This window comes from Pithys albifrons, chromosome 3, assembly GCF_047495875.1.
Source record: "Pithys albifrons albifrons isolate INPA30051 chromosome 3, PitAlb_v1, whole genome shotgun sequence".
NCBI lineage: Eukaryota > Metazoa > Chordata > Aves > Passeriformes > Thamnophilidae > Pithys > Pithys albifrons.
This window is the reverse complement of record NC_092460.1, coordinates 29,331,222-29,348,160: the sequence shown is the minus strand read 5'-3', so window position 1 is coordinate 29,348,160 and position 16,939 is coordinate 29,331,222. Positions and strand designations below refer to the sequence as shown.

General features: G+C 40.9%; 1 protein-coding gene across 1 annotated transcript in view; it reads right to left on the bottom strand.

The window, feature by feature from the left end:
- SYT10 (synaptotagmin 10) overlaps positions 1-3,032 on the bottom strand; it is a 34,099-nt gene extending 31,067 nt beyond the window's left edge. Inside the window, exon 1 of the mRNA XM_071549761.1 lies at positions 2,792-3,032. Coding sequence (XP_071405862.1) covers positions 2,792-2,942 — 151 coding nt within the window. The 5' untranslated portion in view covers positions 2,943-3,032. The remainder of the gene's footprint in view (positions 1-2,791) is intronic.
- Positions 3,033-16,939: the final 13,907 nt, after the last annotated feature.

The window sequence follows — 16,939 nt, the reverse complement described above, 5'->3', positions numbered from 1 at the left end:
CTTATTACAGTGCTTTTTTGTCCACACACTTCAGTGCTTCTTGCAGGAGCTAATTCCCAACATGTTGCTATAGCTGGAGCCCAGAGAGGAAGTAACTGACCTGGTTTCATGATGCATGTCACTCAGTGTGGGCATACACTGGGAAAGTACTTCCCACATCAACATTTGGGATATACAGCAAAACTGATAGGGCTAAATTGGCCATTCCTCGAGGCTCTCTACCATCCTGTTACAGCTGCATTACACAGAACTGTGCAGAATTTACTCAGACACAGAAGGATATGGCTACATGATATGGGCTCTCACACCAAATGCTACTACCCTATGTATGAGGCACAGATTCAGACAAACACAAATATTTATGGCTTCATTCTCAGAACAATGATGAAGAACACTTAACATTTCTGCCTTTAATGAATAGGAACCATGGATGTTCAACATTAAGGACCACATTGGCTTTACCAACAGAGATGATAAAGAACTCTGTACATTTTAAGAACAGAAGAGAAATGGCATGGCTCACCTTATAACAACATTTCTCTCAACCTAAACTGTATTTAGAATCTTTCTGTTCACAAAATTGATGCAAGCGATATTCATATCTTGTCTATCCTAGTGTTTGCATATTAAAATATTGTCAATTATCCACAATGACAGTGTGTCTGTTCCTCCTCTGAAGACAGAAGGTATTAATATATGTTCATTAGTAGTATTATTAAAGAGACAAGGCTCAATATAATGTACATGTCAATAAAGCTGATTTCCTTTTAAGGAGGAAAAAGGGATACAGAAATTCACCTGAGATGTAGGACCTAGTGGTGGTTCAAGCCCCTGGTCTGTTAATTATAATTTTTTTTTCTTAATTCAACAATTGCAAGGTAGTTAGGGCTTACAGAGGAAAACCCAAGAAGATTGTTGACTTTCCAGAAATGTTTAAAAAGAAGCTCCTGTTACTTGCACACAATGTAATATCAAACCAAATGTTGAAGATTCATATTTTCTAAACAGCACTATTTGGTCTACCTCATGGAATGTTGCGTATCCTTCAAATTCCACCTCATCATACATCAGCTTTGTTTTTAGATGACACCTAATAGTGATTCCCCGTACACCACTCTCTAAAAATCGTCTAAACTCTTTTCAAAGCCCCGTTTTCCAGGCTCCACAGAGTCATGGCATTTTCATTCACTCTTCTACCATTCGGACCATGACGACTAACACAGTTTATGATCAATCACAACATATTCAGTGCCTGGTATTTGCAAAGCACAATAAATTCACGATTCGTGCTGGGGGAAGCAACTTGCGAACCCCTCGCCCTCCGCACCTTCCTGCCCTGCCCCGGCGGCTGGGTCAGCGGGGAAAGGGGCGCCCGCGGCGACCCGAGACCCGCTGGATCGGGCAGGGGTGGGTTGGGCAGGATCAGACAACAGGTTTTTTTTATCTGAGATATTACGAATCACCCGGGATTTGCAGTAAAATCTGTGGGTATTAGAAAAAGAAGAAAATAAAAAAAATCTTTTGCGGTGGCAGCGACAGCGCATCTGGGGACACGCTGAGAACCCGCTGGTTTACATGACCTGCTGTTAATTTATTTAATTTGCACTGTACACTTGGCATTTTCTGGCCATAATGCAAGCTGTCCATATGAAATTATGGACAGACAGAAGAGATCATCAACCCCTTCCGGCAGAAATTAAACACAGAACTTGGACTAGTTTTCAAGCTCTGTCCTAAAAATAAGTGCCAAGGAAAGCAAGGTGTCCAGAGAGTACTGCACAGGATAATGAAAAAGCGCAAAGCCGGTTCCAAAAGGTGCAGAAAATCCTGAAATCAGGGACCAAAACTACCACTCTTAGGACTCAAAACCTTGGTTTCGATACTGACATTTCCCCTGGCTTCGGAATACTTAAATTTACCCGAATTCCATTCTTCCACCCTCCCCAGATTTTTCTGGACAAGTCCTTGACTCCACAGGTTCCCACCGGCTGTCAGACAGCTCTCCTTGTGCTCTCAGCGATTAGCGGAGCGGACGTGAAGTACCCCAAACCCCGCTCAGAACCGGGATACTGCGAGCCCAGGCTGTGCCCCGAGTTAAGCTGTGCCCGTGGCCGTGCCGGCTGCCCGTCCTCCCGCCACCGCCCCGCAGCGCAACCTGTTGCCGGGGACGCCAGCGCGATCCGCCAAACGCAAATGGGTGGCCGGGGAGAAGGGACAGGGCGAGCGGGCTCAGCCCACGCGTGGCACGCCCATCACACGGAACCGCTGCCCACCCGTGGCAAGAACATCAAACGCAGCCCTCTGCCCCACTCCCCGCACGCACGGCCCCGCAAACACATGCAGTAGCCCGGGTCTGAGCTTTGCATAAGGAGAAACTCCGGTCGTGGGGAAAACCTTGCGACGCGGAGCTGCGGGGAGCAAACGAGGGAGTTGCGGGAGGCAAACGAATGAGGTGCGGGGTACGGGGCCGTCTCCGTGGCGAGGCTCGCGCAGTACTCCCTGTGCCCACGTCCGCACCCTCCCCCGCTGCCCCACGTTTCCTCCCCCCGAGCGCTGTCCCCCACCCCGACCGTCCCGGCGCTTCCCTCGCTGCTTCTCGGGAGCCTCCGCGGGCTGCGAGAGGGAGAGGATTTTAAAGCGGGCTGAGTGCCTGCCCCCCTTCCGCCCCCTCCGCACGCAGGGAAAGCGAAGGAAAAAGTTGCGCTCTCCGGCCGCCCACGCCGTCGCTGTCCGCCCCTCGGCGGCGGCAGGACGAGCCCGGCGACAGCCGCGGCGGAGCAGGTGCTGGTACCTGTGCCACCGATGCCCTGTCGGGCTGTCTCCAGGGGGAAGATACCAGCGCACTTCTCCCGCTCCACCTGCCCGCCCAAGCACAGCTCCGAGATGATCTGCAGCGCCTTGTGGCAGAGGCTGCCCACGCCGTCCTCCGCCTGGAAACTCATCTTCTGTTCCGGCCGCCAGCCCGCTAGGCCATGGCCGGCGCGGGACGTTTCCGCGCCCGACCTGCGCTGCCTCCCGCGGGGAGCGAAGCGGGGCCGAGCGGCGGCGGGAGCGGCGGGAGCGGCGGGAGTGAACCGAAGAAGTAGTGAAGGACGGGGGGGGGGGGACCAAAAAAAAAAGTGGGGGGGAGGGGAAAAATAAAAAGAGGATGAAAAAAATAAACATCCACTTAGCAACGCCTTTTGTGGCTCCGGGCTCCGGCAGGCGGCTCGGCCAATGACAGCCTGGCGCGGGGGGCGGGGGGCCCTCGCATCCCCCGGGAAACTTTTCCTTCCCCCGCCTCACGGCTCCGGTCGGGGCGCGGTGCGGTGCGGTGCGGTGGGCGGCGACCTCGGTCAGGGACTGCGCGGGGCCGAGCGGTGCGGGGCGGTGCGGGGCTCGCTGGTGCCGGCTGGCGGAGTCCCGTCCCCTTTCCCGCGACAGCACCCGGGCAGCGGTGGCAGCGGTGCGCTCCGGGCAGAGCTCCTCGGCCGCTCATTGCTCCGGGAGGACGAAGAGGAGTTCATTCTCCACCGCTCCGATCGTTCTCCCCATACGCTATTTCTGAGGTGACCTGGGCAGTGTGATCTTCAGTACGGTCTGCCGAGCCACGTCAGATAACTTCATTAACCAAGTCATCATCTTCCCTCCTCTTCTTGGCAGCGAAATTACCAAACAGTTGACTTAGGCTGTCTCTTTAACTTACAAAGGAGTTGGAGGAACCTTATGATTGCCTGGTCTATTTCCTCAACAAGTTCTGTAAAGTTGGGTTATTTTATAGATAAAAAGTTCCTGCGTGTGTTTCAACAGAATTCTGAAAATAAGCACAGCATATACCGCTAGTGGCTGTTTCAACTGTTGACTGTGGAGCTGAACTAGACTTTAGCTGTTAATTTGTTGATATACTTGCTGAAATTCTAATACATTTTTGTATTTGTGAAGGAAAATTCTTGTAGTTTGATGGCATACATATGTCTTGCAATACTTAATTCTAATTAGACATAGCTGAAAGGATGCCTGCTAGCAGTTTACTTAGCAGCACTGCCTGTAGTCTGCTGCTTGGGTGTCTTGGTTTCATAACCATGAGAAGTTCTATGCTGCTGTGCTTTTTTTCCCCTCTGGATTTTGAATTCTTTTATATTATCTGTAAATTAACAAATGTAACAAGCCGTAAAGTTTAACAGTTGAAAACTTTGTAACTATCATACAATAACTGCAAATTATTAAATGATACAATGAATAACTTTTCCAGTTCTACTTCTGGAATTCTGTACTTCATATAGTATAGATACTGTTAAAAATACTTCTAAAAACCTGGCGTTTTGAAGATCATGCATTTATCCATATGAATTCATACACATGCATTTTGCAAAATCTTAGGAATGTAATAGACTGTGTTGTGTACAAACTGTAACATCTGTTCTATAGAGCTTTTTCACAGATACAGCATGTATTTCAGAAATATCAGATGCTACTAAAGAAATCATTCCCTGTTCAATGCCTTTTCTGAGACTGGCATTGTCAAAACCCTGTGTTAGTGCTGCAAAGTGTTCTGACAAATTTTAGAATGTTTAGACAGTAACTAGTCAGGGCACAGAACTGTGTAGGTCTATTTGAAGGATTTTTTAACCCTCATAGGGATTTAAATCTGTATAATTATCTCATTAAAGTGATCTTGCTAGCAATAAAAAAGTATGTACATATTTTCATTACTGTGAAGGCAACTGATGCCTACTTCCAAACTTCAAAATATGAACATATTTACTGTCTGTGTGACATTTACAATCCTGTCCCTGAAATTCTGTCAAGCATCACCAACTAATAATTAGGCAGTCTGTTTATCTTTGAGACATACTCAGAACTCTAGCAAACTCCAGCAAAATGCAGACTGATGAAGAAAGGGTCTTAAACAGAAATTGGTTTTAATAAGAGTAATGACTGTATCTGAACTTTTCCACAGCCTAAACATGCCCATGGATGTCTCACACAGTACATGAATGAAATTTTCTGTCTCTGAAGTTACTGGCAGTTTTGCCACTGATTACAGTAGAGTCAAAGTCTTGCACATAAATTAGTTTGCTACCCAGCTTGTTTATTTGTGAAGCAAGTCTTTGGTTCATTCTTATATTGTTCATCTTTGGACACAAGACCTTGATTTCAGTGAAGATCATACTGCCTTATTAGTACTGATTGTACTGATAAATACATAGATACAGAAAAGCACAAGCGGGTATATCCTACATCAGAAAATTAAAAAAACAAGCAAACCAACAAACACCCAAAACCAAACCCCAAACCCCAACATTTGAAGACTGAGATATTCAGGTAGATATCTGGAGACTCTTCTCTCCCAGCTGTCCTAAATATTTTATAAAATGCTTTTAAGTGTACAGAAAATACAGGTCACACTAAGTAGTATCCTTGTATCTTTATCAAATGCATCACTATCTAAACCCTATTCTTCAGTAAGTAGCATGGATATAAGCTCGAATTCACCAACAGGATAGTTTTTCTCTCTCTAAATTCTATGAGAATAGTTTCTCTAGGAGATTAATGATTCTGCTGGTGAGATATGCTCAGTTCCAGGCACAACTTTTGTTGTTGGAGACAGGTTGTTGATGAAGGAAAAGCTTCACTTTTCTATTGAGAAGTTTAGTCTGAAATGTGAATTCAAAGTAGGAATCATGGCAGTTTTCTCCAGTGTGTTCTTTCAGTGGAAAACTACTTTTCTGCATATGAAAAGATACAACAGCTTGTTTTCTAGCTTCAACTCCCACTGCTTTGATTTTCAATAGCATGGTATTTTTTAAATGAATATGTAATTGCATTGTGTGCCCTTGTTTTGTCCTTTGGAAGACCATTATTTTGTCCTTTGGAAGTCCTCTAAGTCTGTGTCACAACATGTGGTGTTTTAGGACACAGTGAACTCATTCCTCATGAGTTCTGGTCAGTGGGATCAGACCAGATTGTATCAATTCTTGCTATGCTGATTGCTAGTCATTACCAACTTCATACTGGCTTGGCTGCTTTCTCCTGACTGATGTTGATTAAGGAAGAAAATTACTCTGTTTTCAAACTACTTGTGTTTATTCACATCTTCATGTTGTCTATGCGATATACAACTAGTGATCAGGGTACTATGCTTTGGACTGGCATAAATACCCAGTTTTGTAAGATGTATCCTTTAATGAACACTATGTTGGGAGTTTTGAAGTTTAGTCAATATAAGTAGCCTAAAGGCAGATAAGCTTCAGAAGGCTTTCAGAGTTAAGTTGCACTGCTAAACATAAGGCTACAAATTATCTGGTGTAAATGAGTGGAGGCCTAGTAACTTTCAAATCAAAAATTGGTTGGTCCAGTGACTATTAAGTCAAAAGTACTTTTTCTTCTGCAGATGATGATAAGCAGGTGTAGAAGTAGACATAGTAATGGTACAGTCCGCAGTTCATAGCTCTTGACACTTTTTGAAGTGAATTTCTGTCTGACAGTCAACTAGAGTGGCTGTGAACAGTGCCAAAAATGTCTGCAACAGAAAGTAGTCTCTGACTGCACTTGTAGCCCTGCTTGCAAGCATGGCCAGATGGAAGCTTTGTAGAATTACCGAGGGAGAACCATGATTTGCTCTTCAATCTTCAACTGCTCCCTGCTGGGCATCCAGTGCATCATTCTTGTTCACTTTTTGCATAAGGGCTTTGTATTTGTAACAAGGTAATAGCTTTGTCCTAACTGGAACCTTCAGGTATTTCTCCTTACCTCAGATGAGATATTGGCCTTGGTCTCTTAATTATGGAATTCAATAAGAATACCAAAAAAGCATCAGGGTTTAGGGAAAAGAAACATTGCAACAATCAGCTTTCAAGAAGATATGAGTAGAAGAAAAAATTGAAAATATCGGTTACAAACAGAGTTTGTCTTTGCAACACTTACAAATACATTTCCCCCCGATAATATCTCCATAATTTTCACATCCCTTAAAAATAGCAAAATAAACCTTGAAACCTTAAAGATTTCTTTACTCTATCTACATATCTTGAACCCTCTAATTCTGAGCAAAAAGTGAGAAAAAAAAAAAAGAAGAAGAAAAAGAAGAAAGTTGTCTGATAGGCATTATTACAGTTAGCAATACAGGAAACAGTCAAAGTGGAATGTTCCTAACCTGCAAGTTAGAGAGGAAGGGTGTCATGAGCTATGTAAAGGTACCAATAATAACAGACTGAAACATTATGTCAACTGGATATGAAACTGCTGCTGCTCTTTGCATCCTGACTGAGGAAAGATGAGATCACTTTGGTCAGAATGGGCATCCATTTGTGAAATGAAAGGCCAGCACAGGAATTCAACACATGAAATCATGTCCTTTCTTGTGACATAAAAAACTAACTGTTGGGCATAATTTTGTCATCAGAGTAAATATTGAATAGATGGAGAGAGAACTTCCAGGTTTTTTGAATATTCAGAACTGCCTCTTTGGAAGAGGACTGAGGGTTGTGGCTACAGCAGTGAAGGGCCAGTGTGAGTTCTCATTTTCCAACAGTTTTCAATCTGCCCCTGTGACTTTGAGGAAGATACTTAACTTCTTGGAGTTAGAAGCTATAGCATGATGGCAGTAATTCTTTCTGGCATCCTTTATTTTTCTTTTCTACATAAGGTTTGAATACATATGAATAGGAACTCTATCTCAGCTTTAGAAATAATACTAAAAAAGATCTATTTTTTTCCCCTACCATTCTTCTCAATCTGTGCTTCTTGCTTCCACGCTTTCGTAATATCTGATACAATAGAGTCCTCATCTGGTTTGCCTTCTCCAGCTTCTAACTCACTTCAAATAAAAACCATAATCATCAAGACAGCACCCAATATTTTGTCCAAACAGATGCTTCTTTGATTTTTAGAAACATGGACCAACCATTACTTTTTTCCATTTTACTTTTTTTTTTTGAGCAATCAGTATTTTTTTCCACTTCATTTGGTGCAGTTGATACTTAAGACTACAAATCAGAGCAAAGAGAGTCCTTCAGGACCTCCACAGACAGCTGAAGCAACTTCTGAGAGCCAGCAGCAAACAATGCTTTCAGTTTTGTGGAAAAATTTTGTAAAGATGCATGGCATGGAATAATTTATGGAGATTAAAAATGTTTTAATTTCTCAAGAATAATTTGTTAGGGACAGAGGAAAAAATGATTACTATTCTATTTTATTTCAAGTCATGCTTTGTAAATGATACAGAGGATGGACAAGTTTTTGGTCGCTTGGAGCTCTGCATCCACTGTGAATTGTTTGCTTTTGAGCTACCACTGGGTAACTACAAAAAATTCTTTTTTTTCACTGCAAAGTCATAAGCATGTGGTGTGATGGTTTTTTGGTGGCTATTTTCACTGCAAAGTCATAAGCATGTGGTGTGATGGTTTTTTGGTGGCTATTAGAGCAGGAGGAATAGTCGAACAATCAGTCGGGAAGCCAGCAGATCCCTAGAGCTCATCCTGGCCACTGGGGAGAATGGCCATAGGTGGTACTGTCTTGGTTCAGCCAGGGGGCAGGGAGGGCAGGGCTGTGGGGAGCTGGAGCTGGGCCCTGCTGAGGTGTCACTCGGGCAGGGGCTGATGGCCACAGGGGCTGACGTGGAGTCTGTGTGTGACATGGTGCCTTAAAAGGACATATTCTATTGAATCATAGCACGTTACCAGCTTTTATTGCCTTTTTGTTCCTATCACCTTCCTTTCTTTCATTTGTGCTGAGGAATGAGGTTGTAACAGGCATTAGTATGGTTTCTTCGTCTGTGGACAAGAAGTTACACTGAAATAATCTCACAATTTGCAAAGTATGTGAGTTTGAAGAACTCATAGAATAACAGAAAAACAACTTTTTTTTTCTTTATCAGTATACATTTCAAAGATTTTCCTCAAAGCCAACTTTCTTAAAAACTCTCTCTGGTAATACAAGCCAAACGTAAGCTTTGGTGAAATGAAGTATTTTTTGCTACTAGAATTGTTTAATGCAGCCCGGTTTTAATCATTAATTTGGGCTATTCCTCTGCATCTAATGAATTTACGTCTCTGTGTGCCTTCTAGCGAGAAGGCTATGAGCATGTTCCTTATTGATTTCCAAGACTTATTATCAACCTGAGCCCAGACACGAGTAGCTTGCTTGGTGATTATAATTTTGTTCTGGTTTTGTTCCTCTGCACTTGATATTTCATGGTAGAGTGCCTTCTATAACAGTTCCAAATTTACTTTGCTTCAAAATTGTTTAATCAAAAACCCTGATATATTAAGGATATTGTGGCCCATTTTGTTGTATCCTGCTCTCACAGCAACAGCAGCACTATTTGGTGGATGTATGATTAGGTCCTAATGGAACAGTACAAAATGCACTGAATTAATTTGTGATAGTGAAAATACAACAAAAAATTGTTTTGAAGGACAACACTCTTTTGCTGCAATACAGTAACACATACCATGGGTAATTAGAATAAAATAGATCAACTACTATGAAATAAACATCTGTTCATCTACACTATCAATTATCACTGCATAGATGTGCATGTAGATAATAAAATTATTACATCTATACTAATCATTTACTTCCAGATTATAGAAACAAATAATTACTACTCAGTATTGTCAAAAGAGTAAAGCTTCATGCTTTTAAAAGATAGCAGCTCTGCCTCAACATTCATTCATGATAAATGAGCCTCATTTCTGCATTTGTTGAGTGCAGGAGACCTTTATCCTGTGTCATTGTTCTATTCCATTGTCATTATTTCTTAATTATCTCTGTCATCACTAGTTTGGAGCTTGGTATATGTTACTGGCCAAATTCTGCCTTGACTTAAGTGAGTAGAGTGTCATTTACTCACAAGAGAAATTATGTTCATTTGTGTCAGAACTCTGCTTAATTCTTAGTTCTTAACCAGTGCCTCATGATTCACTTTCCTTATAGACAACAGCAGCTGGAAAATAAACTCAGAAAACTAATTTTTAGAATGAGAAGGTACCATTCACACATCACACATCTGTGGATGAATCTCACCCCACTGTCTTCTTCCTCTACTTGCCATCTGTCCCACATTCTGCTGGGGGAAAAGCAGAGCTGCCTAACAGGGTGTCTGGCCTCTCCTGGAAGCCAGGTTTGCTATTTGCACAGTGAGATGTTCTTTGAAGGTCTGATGGTGACAGCAGGCACGCAGTACTCCTTGACCATCCTCAACCAAAGCAGTCCTCTTAGTTAACTGAGAACTAATCAGATTCTCACTCCTGTTCTTAAGTCATTTGCACTTTAACAGCTGCTGCCTGATACTTTGGCTGGACCATGGGACCATAGTAATGTCATAAAGTGATACCTCAGGTGCTGTTTCTGAGAGAGCCTGTTTCCCACCTAGGTCATGGTAAATAAATTCTGTTGGGTTTAGAATGATGTTTTTTATTATCTAATAATTTGCAATTTTTTTTTTTCAGTGAAAGAAACGAACTAATGTCTGGTAATCCTAATTGACACAACTTCAGTTTTGCATAATCAGTAATTTCAGGGATTTCTTTCTAGCCATGAATCACTGCTCTCCCTTTTGTTTACAGTCAGGGGAATAAGCCAGAAACAATGTTCAAAGACAATGTGTTAGCACCATGCAGAGAACTGGTTATGGGCTCTTTTGTTGGCAGAATGTAGTTGCTACTGACGGAAGTCTTTGGAAGGGGTGGAGGCTGGCAGTGCGTGCAGTTTCCCAGAAGGGATGGGAAGGGATCACACAGGACCAATGCATGAGTTTTACTTTCAGTACTGACTGAAAAAATGGGCAAGTCAGGTGCACTGATGTGCTGCAAATTTTTGCACTCAACCTGAGGGGGAGTGAAATTTCCTGGTGGAAAATCACAATAATTGTGGTTTGACAAATGGCATGAAAAAATGCTAGGGATGTTTATTCCTTTCACTCCACCCCAAAATCTGGTTACCCTTCTTGAATTAATTAGCATATCACAAATACATAATTTACAGATATCTTGATTTAGTGTGTGTGCATTGAGGAAACTGACAGCATCAGAACCTGCCTAAAGGTCAGAGCTATTCATAGCTGTGAAGGCTATATGAGGGCTATTTTATTTTAAGTATGTTTTCTTTTAATGTTTATTGAAAGAAAATATTTTTTCATCTGGTTTGAAAATGCTGTCATATTGGCCCACCACATAAATAGGATTCCTGTGATGTATATGCAGATGTCGGAATGGATAAGGCTGTAGAACTGTATACCCATAGTAACAACTCAAGCACGTAAAAAACCATGTCTCAAATGTGGTTGAATCATAAATACTCTTGTCAAGATTTCATATCAGGTTTCTAACTTGTCATTCAATCATTGTGTGTATATATATGAACAGTAGTTATACAAAAAAATCCTGGGGAGGCACAAAGTTAAAGGAGTGGAAGCGGTGTCAAACATTCTTCTTAGTACCTCTGAGTCTAAAACGTGCAGTTCACTAAATTTCACAGGCAGCTTCTATTGATATCTGGTCTCTGTATTCTTACAGAGAGGTTTCGATGTATTTACTTCATTCAGAAAATACCTATTTAAGAAGGAACCTGATAGAGGTATGGAGAATTCTTTACAATTTCAAAGTCTCTTAAGAAAATCTGCAGAGGGATCTGGATAGACTTGAGAGATGGACTGATTCCAATGGGATGAAGTTCAACAAGGCCAAGTGCAGGTCCTGCCCTTTGGCCACAACAACCCCATGCAGCGCTACAGGCTGGGCACAGAGTGGCTGGAAAGCAGCCAGGCAAAAAGGGACCTTGGTGTACTAATTGACAGGAAGCTCAACATGAGCCAACAGTGTGCCCAGGTGGCCAAGAAAGCCAATGGGATCCTGGCCTGGATCAAAAATAGCATGGCCAGCAGGACCAGGGAAGTGATCCTTCCCCTGTACTCTGCGTTGGTGAGGCCACACCTTGAGTACTGTGTTCAGTTCTGGGCCCCTCAGTTCAGAAAGGATATTGAGGTGCTGGAGCAGGTCCAGAGAAGAGCAACAAGGCTGGTGAAGGGACTGGAGCACAAGTCCTATGGGGAGAGGCTGAAGGAGCTGGGGTTGTTTAGCCTGGAGAAGAGGAGGCTCAAAGGTGACCTCATCACTGTCTAGAACTACCGGAAGGGAAGTTCTAGCCAGGTGGGGGTTGGTCTCTTCTCCCAGGCGGTCAGCAATAGGACAAGGGGGCATGGGCTTAAGCTCTGCCAAGGGAAATTTAAGTTGGATATCAGAAAAAAATTCTTCACAGAGAGAGTAATCAGACATTGGAATGGGCTGTCCAGAGAGGTGGTGGATTCACCATCTCTGGAGATATTTCAACGCAGATTGGATGTGGCACTGAGTGCCATGGTCTAGTAAATGGACTAGAGTTGGACCAAGGGTTGGACTCGATGATCTTGGAGGTCTTTTCCAACCCAATCCATTCTATGATTCTATGATTCTGTGATTCTATACCTGTAAAATGGCGTTCCTACATTTATTTTTTTTTACAGAATTAGTTGTCACAAGTAATTTTTGTTTTAAAAATGTTTTCCCCAAAGGGTTTGCAATGCACATAGCCAAAGGTAATAAATATAATAACAAAATAATATAATGATATCTTTAATCAATTGACTGAGAGCAAACTTCTGGAGTACCATAATACAGCATCTCCTATGCACTGTAAAATTCAGAAATCAAGACACAGTTTTAGGGTAGAATCTCTGCCAAATAACTGTGAACATGGAGTGTTTTGTATTCCTTTCATAACAGTCAATGATGCACTTAGAGACAAAACTCTCAGAGGACAAACATTAAAAATGCAGGTTTTAAAGCAAAAGTTAAAAAAAATAAAAAACAAACTTCTTTGTAAACCTAAAAGCTTTTACATAAATTCTGAGTCAGGTACTGTAGACAGTAATTTCCTCTGCCCCAAAAGATAAAAATATTACCACACTCTTCTCTGTATCTAGTTGTCATTTGATTTAATGGAAAGCAGCTCACAAAGAAGGTCTGGGTCTAGTTGTGAGACTGGCACTGTATTCAGGTTTTGATGAAGTTTTGATGTTTTGCTCTATTTCAGAGCAGCCTAAAAGCTTTTTAAAGATACATTAATAGATTGTGACTCCACTGTGCCTGTCCATCAGCCGAAAATCAGCTAGAAATCACAGCTCATAAGTGCTGAAGACCTTAGCCTATAGAAAAAGACTGCAGAAGGGGTAGGCTTTGTCTTACCTACATTTAACTATCTACAGTGCAGATTCACGTATCTCATCTGTCATCTCTTTATAGCTTATGGACAGAAGTGGATACTGTACTGTCTATTATCTGACCCTTCTTACTTGTTTACCTTAAGACGAGATAAATCTGTCCTTTAGCATAACTATTCTCCATTGACTGTGAAGGGATGACCAGCTCAAACAAGCAAATGAAGCCCAGTGCAGGACAGTAAGTCCAATTCTGAGATTTACAATTTCACTCTTCTAAGGTAATGGCACTCATAGAAAGCATCAAGATGTTGCAATATGCCACAAAACTATAGAACCAAGAGGTTCTAGGGAAAGGGATTCCCCTTTCACTAGTTTTCCAGTTCGTCAATTAGAGTTCTTGGATTTTTTTCCCTCATGAACATGGTGAAAACCACAGGCCATGCTAGTCCTGGAGTCCACTTGTACAAGCTTATCCTTTAGCTACTCATCTCTTGGGAAGCTGGAACCCTTCCACTGACCTCCTGCATACAGGGACAGCTTTGGCAGCCTGGTACAAAGAGGAAGAAGGATACCTACTTGGTGTTAGGGAAAGAAATGGGGTGGGAATGGGCCTGATTTGGGAGGGAGAACTTTCCCTTTCCCTTTCTCTGCAGCAACCATGTCTCAGTTTTGGGGGGTGTGATGCAGAGGGCTCCATTGTGGGTCACAGGAGTTTCATAGCAACTAGATTATGAAGTACTGATATGGTATTTGCATACTGTCCATCCTCATCAGGAAATCTTTCTAAATTGCTTGAATGATCTAAGACAAGAGGAAGCATGCTCTGATCTGTCTTACAGGAGCATGGTTTGGTCTCTTACAAGTCATGATTGAGACTGCAAGCTTTCTAAAACTCCCTGGCAAAGGCTGGCTCTCCATGTGATGAATAGTTGATTTATGCGGGTCTTGTGAGCCTGACACTAAAAAAGTAATAGATTTCCTGCATGTGTACAGGCCCATGTGGGCAGCACATGTTAAAGTTGGCAGTTCAGAGATCTGTGTAGAGCCCACTGTTTATATAATGGCTTTGCATCCCAGCTCTTGCTCACTAAAGGGAACTACCTTCCTTGAGATTCTGTTCTTTTCCCTGAACCCCACGTGTTTTAGGTGTGTTGGAGAAACTAGGAAGAATCAGAAATTCCTTCAGGTGCTAAGCTGCCTGAATGACAGCAGAATTTAGACAGAAGGTGAGAATGTGACCCACAAAGCATATGGATCCATGAATACAGCTGATATTGCTATGTGGCTCTGTGGAATTACTTATAATGATATATATGTGCCCTCTATGAAGTGGTAAATCAGTTCAAAGAATGAACTGGAATAGATTGGACTGGAACAGGAATAAATGTGTGTGTCTGCCAACCTGCAAATACACTTATATATATCTTATAAACATTGTGTATGAGGAGCAAACCTAATAGTAATTATATTTGTAGCAATTTTAGCACATCATAATATAATATTCTATAATTTCTACATATGAAGGTAATCTGGGCTCATTAGAGAAGACAGTGAGACTGGGAGCAAGTGAAGTAATCATTTTGTATCAGTATTTTTTATGGAGGTTGTGGTGAAACTCAGGAAGAGAAAGTGATTTTCATGGAAAAATCAGAATTTAGATGTAATGGAGACTAACATTTAAGAGATCTATTAGAAACATATAGAAAAACTTGCAGTACACAATATTTACGAATATTTGGTGAACAAATCTGATGAAAATAAAGTATAAGATAGAAGAAAGACTGACATAATATAAATTTTAGTCAGCTACCTGAGTGGTGAGAATTAGCAACAAGTTCTTCAGAAGAACTAAGAAAAAACATTGGAAAAGGTAAAATCAAAGAAAATGTAGGTAAACTTCAGAAATAAAAAAATAGATGAATATATGAAGCTATGTCAACTCTGACTAGCAAAACCCCCCAAAATTAGCAGCAAACTTTGCTTAGAAGGTGAGAGAGGAAATAAAATAGAAAGTATGCTAGAGCAGGGGGCGAGATTTACATCAATATATTGGTGAACAAGGTATTGCATAGAGATGATTAGTAAAGATGGCCAATAAGGTTCAGAGACACATAGTTTTGATTCAAAAGCAGTATGATGGAGAGAGTTCAGGGTCACATTCTATTGGCAGGAGATCTCTAGCTCATACATTTTGGTTGACAGTCCCAGACAGCAATCGCTCCTATCCACACTTAGTAAAGAGTAGACTGAGGAAGCTTCATAATTTGCTGATTTTATTAACTAGCAAATTATGCAAAATATCTATCTTCTATCTATCTATCTATCTATCTATCTATCTATCTATCTATCTATCTATCTATCTATCTATCTATCTATCTATCTAATAGATCATATATATATATCATCTATCTATCATCTGTATATCTACCTATCTCAACCAAAAACCTATATGTCCTTTGGCTGTCAGCAATGTTAGACCATATCAGAGATGACTTTGTTCCTTGGAAACACAGACTGTGAATGCACATCTATATTATGGCAGTAAAACAGTGTATGCCTACAGTTTATGAGAATTTTTTTTACACACTGAGTAAAACACTATTCTCAAATATGCTTTAAAAATATATTCTTTTTAATATGCAGTTTAAAAAATACATTCAGTTTTGATGTAAAAACATAATAATGCAGCATTTTAATTAGGAATTTTGTTTTATCTCCATTGAGTAAGACCATATTGGTTCCTAGTTGATGGGAAGCTTGTTGAACAGTAAGAATTCAATTATTTTCAGGATGAACATTTAATTTTAACTGTTTTAGAGAGAGATATATGCATATTTACAAATATATGCATAACATGCATATATGTATCTATAACTGATTGCTGCATTTTCAAATTTCAACCACCTGCTGCTTTTGCTTGCTCTAACTTATTATTGTCCTACAGTAGCAGAACAGTCCTGAAGTTCTCTGTGTAACTGATTATTATACAATACCTACTTAGGAACAAGTCAAAGCCACTTGAACTAATGAGCAGATTCTTACTGAGTTCCAGGGATTTCAGAGCAAGGGATGTCCATTACCTAACAAGTGCACTGTATTTTTGCTGTTATATAATCTTAGATAAAAATAAAAAAAAAATATTTTCAGAGAGTTTGAAGAAGGAACAAACACACCATATTTTAATATATGTATAAACACATACACATAAAACTTACCTTTGCAGTAGTAAATTTGCTCTAAAGCCTTTCATATACCAATACACATGTCTTTTAAGAATGTACAACTTTTCAATGCTTTTTGCAAGCATTATATCTTTGGGTAATAAATAATTAATCACTTCATCCTGCTTTTCAGTAGAGGGCACTCACAACAAATCGTAGATCAAAAGAATGTATAAAAGATACTGAACATAATGCAGGATATTCATCAAAAACCCTCCCATGTCTTAAACATGACTACTATATATTTACATATGTTTCATATGACAAGAAACTGTATGAAAAGGTAAAACTTTTCAAAATTTGAGCTATTTCTTGTACACATTCTTATGCATTGCACAGCATGATATAAGCAAGCTATTAAACTTTGAGAAAAAGCAGTTTGTTCCTTTTAATGGATAAACTAGCTGGGGTCTAATAAAAAATTTAACAACTTTTTAATGAACTAAGCCTGTCCTCTCTTTCCAGACATAATGAATAGTGTGTATAGGTCTTGGCAATAGACATCATTCTCTTTTTTGGTTCAGATAATTTAAAATAT